The 11,673-nt window shown below is 52.4% G+C and overlaps 1 protein-coding gene across 1 annotated transcript; it reads right to left on the bottom strand.

Annotated features, from left to right (window-relative positions):
- Nucleotides 1-9,357: 9,357 nt before the first annotated feature.
- On the bottom strand, nucleotides 9,358-11,415 carry Dio3 (iodothyronine deiodinase 3). Its single transcript, XM_032908899.1, has one exon. The coding sequence runs from the start codon at nucleotides 11,207-11,209 to the stop codon at nucleotides 10,295-10,297; it is 915 nt and encodes a 304-aa protein (XP_032764790.1). The 5' UTR covers nucleotides 11,210-11,415; the 3' UTR covers nucleotides 9,358-10,294.
- Nucleotides 11,416-11,673: the final 258 nt, after the last annotated feature.

Here is an 11,673-nt window from a genome sequence, read left to right as displayed (position 1 = left end):
AGCACATGCTGACACCGTGGTAGTTAATTATGTGCCTCCACAGAGTGCCTGCATAACCCTTCTCCATGGGTGCATGTGTCTTGGAGCACATTTCTGGATGGGCTTCCTCATGCTTGACATTGTAGGTAGAGCGAAATATATACCCTCCCCTGGGTGGCCTCGCTCAGCTGCCTGAAGGCCTGACTGGAACAAAAGGTTGAGCAAGGCAATGCCCATGCCTACTTCTCCCTGGGCAGGGCACCAGTTGCTGTTGTCAGAGCGATGAAGCACTTGAGAGTGCAACTTAAAGGAAGAAAGAAGGAAGGAAGAAGGAAGAAGAAGGAGGAAAGAAGGGCTTGTTTTGGATCACAATTTGAGGGTATAACCCACCCTGGGGAAGCCATGTGGCAGGAGTGTGCAAGGGTACTCGTGGCATTGCATCTCCAGTCAGGAAGCAGAGAGAGATGGACGCTGGCGCTCAGCTCCACGTCTTCTCTTCCGGTTCAGTCCAGGACCCAAGCCCCGAGGATGGAGCCACTCACAGTTAGAGTGTTTCCCCTGTGCTGAGAAACCTCTCTGGAAACATCCTCACAGACGTGGCCGCAGGTTTGACTCCTACGTGATTCTGGATCCCACCCTAAGCAGGACCTGGACTTGCAGGGGAACTCACAGGCTCAGCTCTCCGGGCCTCCAGCGTGTGAAACACAGATCTGCCTTCTCAGCATCCCGTGCTGTTGCTTTTTAAGTCAAGGTAGTTTTCTTTCTACAGCACTTTCTTAATTTTTTTTTTTTTTAAAGATCTTTTGCTTATATACTGCTGTTTTCAATTTTGATTTTTTCATGGGTTTTTCTCTGTGTGTGAATTGTGTGTTTGTAGGTGTTTCTTCTTGTTCATTTGGTGTGGTTGATCCAGGAAGTGGCACTACTCGGAAGTGTGTTATTGTAGGGTGGGCTTTGAGACACTCCTCCTAGCTGCCTGGGGACAGCCTCTCCTGTTTGGCTTCAGAATAAGATGCAGAACTCTCAGCTCTTCCTGCTCAGTGCCTGCCTGGATGCTGCCATGCTCCCATCTTTGTGATAATGGACTGAACCTCTGAACCTGTAAGTCAGCCCCCCAATTAAATGTTGTCCTTATAAGAGTTACCTTGTGTGTGTATGTGTGTGTGTGTGTGTGTGTGTGTGTGTGTGTGTATGTGTGTGTGTGTGTGTGTGTGTGTGTGTGTGTATGGTGTGTGTGTGTGTGTGTGTGTGTGTGTGTGTGTGTGTGTGTGTGTGTGTGTGTGTGTGTGTGTGTGTGTGTGTGTGTGTGTGTGTGTGTGTGTGTGTGTGTGTATGGTGTGTGTGTGGTGTGTGTGTATGATGTGTGTGTGTGGTGTGTGTGTGTGTGTGGTGTGTGTGTGTGTGTGTGTGTGTGTGTGTGTGTGTGTGTGTGTGTGTGTATGTGTGTGTGTGTGTGTGTGTGTGTGTGTGTGTGTGTGTGTGTGTGTGTGTGTGTGTGTGTGTGTGTGTGTGTGTGTGTGTGTGTGTGTGTGTGTGTGTGTATGTGGTGTGTGTGTGTGTGTGTGTGTGTGTGTGTGTGTGTGTGTGTGTGTGTGTGTGTGTGTGTGTGTGTGTGTGTGTGTGTGTGTGTGTGTGTGTGTGTGTGTGTGTGTGTGTGTGTGTGTGTGTGTGTGTGTGTGTGTGTGTGTGTGTTCACATGTGTCAGTGTGGGTGGAGAACAGTGAACAACTTGTTACAGTTGTTTTTCATCCATGTGGACCCCAGGGATGGAACTCAAGTGACCAGGTGTCTTAGTCACTGTTCTTTTCCATGAGCATATGACGCTTATAGAACAAAGCATTTAGCTGACTTACAGTTTCAGAGACTTAGTCCATTATCACCATGGCAGGGAGCACTCCACATAGGCAGGCAGGTGGAGGGGGGGGGGGAGGAGGAGGAAGGTAGAGAGGAAGAGGAGAAGGAGAGGGAGAGGGAGGGGAGACCAACTAGCAAGGGCTTTCAAAACCTCAAAGCCCACTCACACAGACATACTTCCTTCTAACAAGGCCCCACCCACCTCAATAAGCCACACCTCCTCCAACAGAGCCACACCTATATAATCCTGTAGGGGTCATTCTTATTCAAACTACCACACCAGGCTTGGTGGCAAGAGCCCCTACCCACTGAGCTATCTTATCAGCCCAGGATGGTGTGTTCTCCCAACATTTACCCAGGGATGGATATTTCGTTCAGTTACCGTGAACAGTGCTGCTGTGGTACACACACTGATGTCTCTGCGCTCACGGACTTCATTTCTCATGGATTCACACCTCCATCCAGGATCCCTGGGTCACAGTGTGGTTCTGTTCTTAACTCTTTAAGGAACCTAGATACTGTTTTCCTCAATACCGGTGCCCGTTCCCACAACAGTACAGTACTCTTTCCTTTCTCCAACATCTTTATCTGATCAGTGTGTGTGTGTGTGTGTGTGTGTGTGTGTGTGTGTGTGTGTGTGTGTGCATGCTACACAACCTTAGGTGTTGTTTTTCAGGAGCTGCCCCCAACCCCTTAAAACAGGGTCTCTCACTATCCTAGAACTCATCAAGAAGGCTGGGCTGGCTGGTCATGGGGTCCAAGGATCTTCCTGTGTCTGCTTCCTTAGCACTGGGATTTCCAATGCCTGCTGCCCCGCCTGGCTTTCAAGCTCATTGTCTGGATGTGAACTCAGTTCCTCCCCAGACTTTACCCACTAAACTATATCCTGGCTCCTGATAGCAGGCTCCTTAGCAGGCGTGGGTTACCATCTCCCTGTGGTTTGGGATCTGCATTTCCCTAATGATCTGATGCTGGACATCTTTGGAGAAGCCACGGGGCCATTTGAATATCTTCCTCCAAGAGGTGTCTACTCCAGTCTGGATTAAGTTGCTTTGTTCACTATTGTAACAAAAATGCCCGGAAGCAGGGAAGAGAGGAAGGGAGGGGTGCATCACGGTGAAGGTGGGAGTGAGGTGGCTAGTTACATTGTATCTGCATTCAGGACACACACAGAGAAGGATAATATGCTGCTTGATTTCTCCTTTTTATGCAGTCGGGGACCCCAGCCTTTGGGACAATAGTACCACCCACAGTCTGAGGAGTCTTCTCTTCTCAGGTAAGCCTCCTTGGAAACACTGTCACAGACAGTTCCAGGGGCTTGTCTCCTGGGTGATTCCAAATCTAGCCAAGTTGACAGTCAAGAGGAACTGTCACAAAGGCCCTTTGCTCATTTCAAAATTCGATTGTTCTTTTTGCTGTTGAATTGTTGAACGTTCTTATATGTTTTAAATATTAAAAAAAATAACTTGTAATCATATTCTCTCTCCTGCCCCCTCTGTGTGCGTGCGTGTATATGTGTGTGTAATGTGTGTGTGTGATGTGTGTGTGCGTGTATGTGTGTGTGTGATGTGTGCATGCGTGTATGCGTGTGAGTGAGTGTGTGTGTGTGTGTTCATGCACCCGTGTGTGTACTTGTGCAAAGGCCAGTGGAGGGCAGAGGCATCAGATCACGTGGACTGCCTGACATGGTTGCTGGGAACTGAACTTGGGTCCTCTGGAAGAGCAGCAAGTGTTCTTAACCATTGAGCCTTTTCTCCACCTCAGTTTTTGCTTTGTAAGCCTTTGTGTGGCTTAGAAATGCTTCCCCCACTCTTCCCTCGGCTGACAGCTTTCTTTGCATTAGCTTTTTATTTAAACTGTCTCCTTTGCTTTTTCCTCTGCTGCTGCCTCTGGCTTCAGGGTCTTCTCTAGGAGCCGGCTCCTTATGCTCTACCTCTACTGGTCTCTCTGACTCCCATTGGCTCTTTTTTCAGAACCTAGACTAATGCTAATATACACACACAGACACATTTCTATCCCATGACACTAATGTAATAGTAACACAGTTACAAGGAGTAAAACGTTACCTTTCATTTCTGTATAATGACATAAAATAGCAAATAACCAGCAAGGACGAGTCGCACCTTGGGAGGGAGGACAAAGTTTCTCTTTGTCCTGTGGGTGATACTCTGTTTAAAGAGCAGGGGTCTTGCTGTTTCCCAGGGGACTCTGCAAAGCCTGTATTAGCTGTGGTAGTTCCTTCTTGGCTTCACATTCTCACGTGAGAGTTTGGAGTTCTCTCCTAATTGACAGTCACTTCTGGGAGACTGGGAGCTAGAGGTCTTCCAGAAGGCAACGTGAAACAAACAACCTGAGATGTGCCATTTCATTTTGATGTCAGGTAGACAGCGAAGTAAGGAATCATTTTTAGTATAAGTATATTCCAGTCACTGTATGGGACACACTGTGGCTAAACTCGTTTAGCTGAAATTGAAATTTAACTGTGTGCCCTGCCATTTATCAGCCTTCCTTCCTTCCTCCCTTCTCCCCCTCCTCCCCCTCTCCCCCCTTCCCCTTCCTCAATCCCTCTCTTTCCTTCTGGCCTACTGGCCTGCCTACCTCCATCACAGTACCCCTTCCCCAGGCCTGGCCCTGAGCCCACCATCACCACCCACCCCTGTGCCTTCCCCATGCCCTTCCCCAGGCGACAGCTCCCATTTCTGCTGTTTTTAGTTGAATTTTTCTGTCATAAGAGCAATACGAGTTCATTACAGGGAAAAAAAAAATCACAGGCTACAGATAAGCAATAAGAAGAAAGCAAGAAAACAGTCAGAATTCCGCCTACACAGAGTGGAGTACTGTGCCTACCTCGGGTAGAGTTTTCTAGAGCTGTGTGTGCACTTGTCTTTGCGAATATTTTAAAGAGAACACTAAACCCAGTGCTCAACTCAGGCTCACTGCCCTGGGGGTCTGCTGAAGGTGGAGCAGGTCCTCAGCCCGGCACTGGCCTCAATCCCTATGGGGAGGAGCCAGGAGTTAAACCCTAGGAGTGGGGGATGAGAAGCCTTGGTCAAAGCCACTTCTAACTATGGGGTTGCTGTAGCAATGTACCACAGGAGTCAAAGAAAATGGCTTTGTCTGGTAAATGGACCCTTCTTACCCTGTCCTTATATGGCCTTTCCTCTGTGTGTCTCTATGTCCTAATCTTAGGAGGACTTCATCAGGTTGGATTAGGGCCCACCCTAATGACCTCATTTTAACATAATCACCTAGTTCTAGGCCTGATCTCCAAATAAGGTCACATTCTAAGAAACAGGAAGTGAGGCCTTTAGTACAGGAATGTAGAAGGTAACAGTCCAGGCCCAAACCTTCTGCCTGGCCTGGTACACTGGGCCTCACTTTCATCATCCACGAAATGGGGCTGTGATCACATTCACCATGTCATCAACCAGCAGAAGCTTTGTGCCCGGCCCTGAGTAAACCCCCTTGTGGGTAGAAGAGGAGAGGATCTTGGCCTTTGGTACCCACCTACTCCTTTCCCCACCTGTATACCTTGTTCCTTTAGGCCAACCCTGAGCAGAGCTGCTGGGTGGGAATGGAGACACCAACTGCTGTCAGAGCCCTGGATCCACCCCTCTGTGGTGGGCGGACAGATACGCCCCACCCTAACCTAAGCTCTCCCTTCTTTGATTTTCTTTTTAAAAATTTTATTTTTCTTGGATATTTTATGTATTTACATTTCAAATGTTATCCCCTTACCTCCCTCTCCCCCTCCCCCTGCTTCTATGATGGTGCTCCTATTCCCACCCACCCACTCCCACCTCAGTGCCCTGGCATGACCCTACATTGGGGAAACAAGCCTTCACAGGACCAAGGGCTTTTCCTCCCCTTGATGCTGGGTTTCCAGCAAGCTCCCCTTTCCCTTTCTGAAGTTCCTGTCCCCGAAGACTCAGCAACGGCAGCACCCCTCCCTCTCTGCAGCCATCTTGCTGAGTGGATGGACTTGTGCTCTCAAGCTCCTTGCTGTGTTTTTTCCCCCAAGGATGCCAGCCCCTCCTCCCACACGTTCTTGGGAAGACCCCTGCCCTTACAAGGCAAGCGAGACCCCCTTTTATGACCTCTTTAACAGCTTTCCTCTCTGCCTTGCTGTTGGACGTTGGACTATACCTTAAGCCTGCCCTGGACCCCTGGGAATCTGGAGCAGCAAAGAGGCTGGTGGGTGAAGGGAACGCCCCGAAGCCACATGTTGCCACCAACCCCACACCCCCCCCTCCCCAGCCCTCCAAACGAACGTGAATTTCAGCATTTCTTGAGGACAGAGTGAAGTACTGCCTCCTGGGGGAGGGGCAGTTAGATGACAGGATGAATCCAGTCAGAGTCTGCAGGCACAGACCTGCTCAGACCAGATGGATTTGTCAGTGGAGGGGCTGCTGGAGGAAGGGCCTGAGAGAAGCATGCGGGGTGGGTGGGCGGTTATCAAACCCAGTTATGGAAGATACAGCCCCGAGTGGCACGCACAATAGTGGTTATGCAAAATGGACTCTTCGGGGAGATACCCCTGGCAGGTCCCAGATGCTGCCCTGGACTGCCTGGAAGGGGGGTGAGACTCAGGTCAGGGCTTGAAAACACTTCCATTTTTGACTTCCCAAGAGGAGTTAACTTGCTTGCATTTCCCATCATCAGGGTCTCTCTCTCTCTCTCTCTCTCTCTCTCTCTCTCTCTCTCTCTCTCCCTCCCCCCCTCCTCCCCCTCCCTCTCTCCTTCTCTCCTTCCTCCCTCCTCCTTCCTTCTCTCCCTCCCTCCTCCTTCCCTTGCCTTCTACCATTGTCTCACCCCACCTCCCCTCCAGCAAGTTGCAGGGCACCGAACTTCCCTCCTTTCCTGGGCAAAGCACATCCTGGTATTTTTGTTGTGCTTCTTCTATTTCGGTTCTTCACATTGCCTGACTGGGAAGGGATACATTGATTTCACTGTCCATTGCTGGGTCCTGATGTTCAGTCAGAAAACTGCCCTCAGCCAGCACTCTCTGCGTCCCTCTGGATGTTCTGTCTTTAAGATTTAATATGGAGAGTAAGCTTGGGTGCCACCTCTGTGTTTTTTACTTAAAAATAAAGAAGGGGCCACATCAGGAAAATACAAAACAATCCCAGTCAGATTTTTCTGGAAGGCAGTTTTGCAGCATGCTGCAAAGCGCACACTTATCTGTAGATGGTCCCCAGTGCTGACTTAGCTATTTCACATTGGGACGTGTGCATGGGGAACAGGGGCCGAGCCTCTTGAAGAATGCTCACCCACATTCTGTGGACATCAAGGAACCATACCTATCTCTGGTGATGCCCACACAGACTGAGTGTCCCTGGTTCTCCTTTTGACCATGTGCTGTGATACTGTTCAAATATCAGTTATTGGTATAGAAAGGAGGAGGCAGGAGAGGCAAGGTGGGCAAAAGTTAAAAGTTGAGCTTCAAAGGCAGGATCTGCCTTTGCTTTTAAGATCTGTATTTACATGTGGTGACGGGTAAACAGGCAGGGAGGTAGTTACCAAGACTCTACACAGGCAGGGAGTAGTTACCAAGACTCAACACAGGCAGGGAGGTAGTTACCAAGATTCAGGGTTTTTTTTTTTTTTTTTTTTTTTTTTTTGTCTTCAGGCTTTTCTTTGTTTTCTGTAATGAGCACACATTATTTTAATAAGAAAAGAAGGTTTTCCCCCTTTTTTTTTCTTCAGGAAAGGGGGTGGGGAGGAAGAGTGAAGGAAGGAAGAGAAAGGAAGGGAAGGAGAAAGGAGGAAGGAAGAAAGCTATTGAAACTCTTTGGAGCTGCAGTTGGGGTTGAGGGGAGAGCAGGAGCCTCTGGGGTGCTCGGTGCAGAGCTCTCTCAGCTCTGGCGTGGACGCCCAGGAAAGCCCAGTGTCACGGATCACACCCAGAGAAGGGGTTACTTTCTGCGCCCGAGGAGACCCTCAAGTGGCCAGTGGGGACCCCGATTAGCCTACTGAGTCTTTGCACAAGGCAACTGTGTTCTTAGGGCGGGTTCTGCCCAGCTCCAGGCCTTGCCGCGTTCTCTGTGTTTATTCTTCCTGAGGTTTTGGGATGAGAAGTGCGCGCGGGGGGTGGGGTGGGGACGCAGAAATACCATCTGTGCTGATTTTTTCCCTTAAAAGTTATTTTTCAATTGAAGTATTTTCAAAGCAAAAAATAAAATAAATAAGTCACCGATGTTAGGGTGTCAGTTCCAAGGGTTTTCAAGGAGGAGCGGTGTGTGTGTGTGTGTGTGTGTGTGTGTGTGTGTGTGTGTGTGTGTGTGTGTGTGTGTGGGGGGCGGTGTCCGTGGAATCAGGGGATGAACTGGCTGGTCAGGGACCTTTCCATTTATTCCGTCGTAGCGTCCCTACGCCCCCCCCTCCCACTATATCCCAAGACGTGTGCTACACGTCCTTCAGCCCCCTCCCCTCCCTACACGGTCTGAGGGCCCTGGGTTCATTGTTCTTTCATTCCGGGCCTCAACTCTGGCCTTAGGCCCCCTTTCTCTGTTCACCTCACTTTTTCTGCTAAAATGTTACCAGCAAAGCGAGGTGCTGGGCGCGCTGATCTCTTGTATTCTGGGAGCTTCCTTCAACTCACTCCCAAAGCTGTATGGGGAAAGATCTAGGGCGAGCTTAGCGCGAGAGTGCCTGGCCACGGCTACACAGGGATGGGTGCCAGCCGCTGCGACTTCCCTCCCCACTCTCCTCCATCCCCGTTCTTTCTCATCTTCCTCCCCTCCTCTGCTTCCCACCCCTTAGCAGGGTGAGGGGTGGGCAGCAGTGAGGTTTGGCTGAGGCTTGGTAAGCGGGAGGATGGGTGTCCCGAGCATGGGCACACCCCAAGCATCCCCCACTCAGCTGTGGCAGCTGAGCCTGAGTAATGTAGCCGCTGTGCCCTATGCGCGCCTTTCGGGTCAGGTCGTACCTCCCAGCAAACCTGGAGGAATTCTGGGAGACAACTCCGCAGGTGTGACACCACCCCTGGGAGCTGGGCCAGGGGCGCAATGATAACCCAGGGGGTGAGCTTGGAGATCTACAGTCTAGCCCTACATAGCACCCTTCTCCCCACACCACCCAAATCTGGAAGAAGTTAGAAGGCGCTGTAGTTGTCCTACTGCCTCTGTCCGTCCCTAACAGTCTGTCTGTCTCTGTCTCTTCCTTCCCCGTGTGTGTGTGTGTGTGTGTGTGTGTGTGTGTGTGTGTCCATCATGTGTCATGGCAAATGAGGACCCCTTGCCTCACCAATCTCCTCATTGGTTTCTGCATCCCGGGTCTTCTGGCCTGAAGTTCTCTGCCCAGGTGTGGTGTGGCACGTGTAAGTGCGTCTGCTATCCCAGGGATTCTCCATCCATCTCCTGCTCGCCACCCCCCCCCACGCCCTTGCTGGACCTGGGCTCTACTCCCACCCCGCCCCGCTTTCCCCTAGAGTCACTATGGGGATGCAAGGGAGAGATTTGTGTTTAATTCTTTTTGGTTTTCAAAGACACGAGAAAATAAACGAACCAAAGGCAATCAGAGCAACTTCCTTCAAGTCTTTATTATTGTAACTTAAAAGTTTATACACAAGGAACGTTTCCAACACAACATTCACTGACTGGTTTTCACCCCACCCCACAACCCGCTCTTTCTGCTTAGGACTCCCAGGCTCTTCCCCATCTCCTTGTCTTCGAACTAATTAATCCCTTCTCCAAGGAGTCCTAGCCTCCCTCTTGGGGACCTGCGAACCTCGCCGGTGCCCCAAGCCGCTTCCTTTGGTCCTGAAGCCCACCCCTTACCATGTCCCTCTTCCACCCTGTTTTTGACGGTTCCCCGTGGAACCCAGAGCACTTTCCCCCTCTTACTTTAGGCGCTGTTTCGAGCCCCTCTGCAATTCAGAGCCGACCCGTGGTCAAGCCCAGTTAGAGGCGGTTCGTCATCAGCAGCCGGGGTTCCAGCTCACCCAAAGCTAGGCGGGGAAATTACCCTGCCCACCCTTTATCTCGAGCCCCTCCCCCAACCCAGGGATAAGAAATAAACACAAAAGCAGCAGGACTCCCTGCTTTCGACAGGTGGGTGCCAGGCAACTAGCTAGAGCCCGAGGCGCTGCTGGAACCCAGCTGCGCTCAGGGCGCGCGGGCGTGGCCAACAAGTCCCGAGCTGTGAGATGCTGGCGACTTATTGCGCTTTGCTGAAACAGCGCTGGGGAGCAGGTGTCAGAAAGTCCAGCAGGTAAACTTCAGCAGGGACAAAGTTGCCAGTTCGAGCCACAGCAATGCTCCAGAAAGCAAGCCAAAAAGTACCAAAAGGGAGTCACTATAGCAGAGTCTCAAGTTAGCCAGACTCAGCCTGAGTTCTGTGGCTGTGCTCATCTGTGTCACGGGACCCCTGAAAACCTTGACTTCCTTTGGAGCATTCGCACATGAGCTTCGAAGGCCCAGAAGACCCAGCCCACCAATTCAGTCACTTGTCCCTTGGTTTTTTAGAGTCGACGTGGCCTAGTACCATGCAACTGCTCGTCATAGCGCTCCAACCAAGTGCGCAACTCAGACACCTGGTAACCGTCGGGGCCACGGCCTCCCTGGTACATGATGGTGCCGCTCTGGATGACGTAGAGGCGCTCAAAATAGGCACCATATGCGGAACTGCTGGAGTTGGCCATGGTGTCCAGAACCAGAGCACAGCCAGGTGCGCCTTGCTGAAGTACTCTTGCTGCGCTGACACGGTCCTCCAAGCTGCGGTGCTGTGGGATGACGTAGGGTGAATCTGTGGTGACCCAGCCGTCGGATGGGTGGGCTTCCTCGATGTAGATGATAAGGAAGTCAACGTCGCGCTGGTACTTGGTGACCAGGCGCTGGAAGGCGCTCATCCGCGCCATGAACGGTGGTCAGGTACAGCTGCCAAAATTGAGCACCAACGGGCGGGTCCCTTGTGCGTAGTCGAGGATGCGCTGGCTCTGGAAGCCATCAGGCCGGACGACCTCCGAGTTAGGTGCTGGGCCACCCTCATGGGCCTGCTTGAAGAAATCCAACTTCTGGCCATGCCACACGGCCTTGAGAGAGGCCAGGGTGCACAGCCGGTTGTCGTCGGATACGCAGATGGGTGGGTCGTCAGGGGGCATCTCCTCACCTTCACTGTTGAGCTCTACTTCGGGCTCGGGGTGGTCAGGATGACGACGGCGCAGGAAATGCTTGCGGATGCACAAGAAATCTAAAAGCCAGAGCATGAAGGCCGTGCCTAGGAAGCGCGGGAACAGCACGAGGCACGAGGCGGTCTGGGCGCAGAGCCTCAGAGAGTGAAGCAGCAGGGAGCGCAGCATGGTGGCCGCGGGCCCCGAAGCCCCCGGGGGCCCTTCACCTTCTCCGACCACCAACCTCGAGGCGGCCTGGCGAGGCATCTGGTCCTCGGTGCTCAGGGAGCTCAATTTATAGTCAAAGCTTGAATTGGCGGGAGACTCCACCTCCGACCGGGGCCCGCCCCCTTGCAACTTGAGCCCGGAGGGATCACCCAGAGGCGCGGCCAGTGCCCCAGAAATCCTGGGTCGAGGGCGGGCGCAAGCTGGTTAAGGGTGGAGCGGCGCGTCCCGGGACTGGCAGGGGCGGGCCTGAGCCCCGCAGCCAGCTCTCAGGGGCGGGGGACCCCGAAGCCGCTGTGGCTAGGGACTAGGAGCCCGATCTCAGGGCCAGGCAGTCGGTGGTGGCAGTGGTGTAGCCCGCGCAAGCGCCTCGCACCTCCTAGGTCCCAGCGGGCGGGTCCCAGCCCGCGCCCTCCTCGCCGCGCACCTGAGCTGAGTTCCCCGGCGGCCGCAGCGCCGCGCCGGAGCTCCGGTTCGCTTCCCGCGCGCCGCCGCCGCCAACGCCG

The sequence above is a fragment of the Rattus rattus genome, chromosome 7 (assembly GCF_011064425.1).
Source record: "Rattus rattus isolate New Zealand chromosome 7, Rrattus_CSIRO_v1, whole genome shotgun sequence".
In the NCBI taxonomy this organism is placed as follows: Eukaryota; Metazoa; Chordata; class Mammalia; order Rodentia; family Muridae; genus Rattus; species Rattus rattus.
The sequence above is the reverse complement of the archived record's forward strand: the minus strand, read 5'-3'. Positions and strand labels throughout refer to the sequence as shown.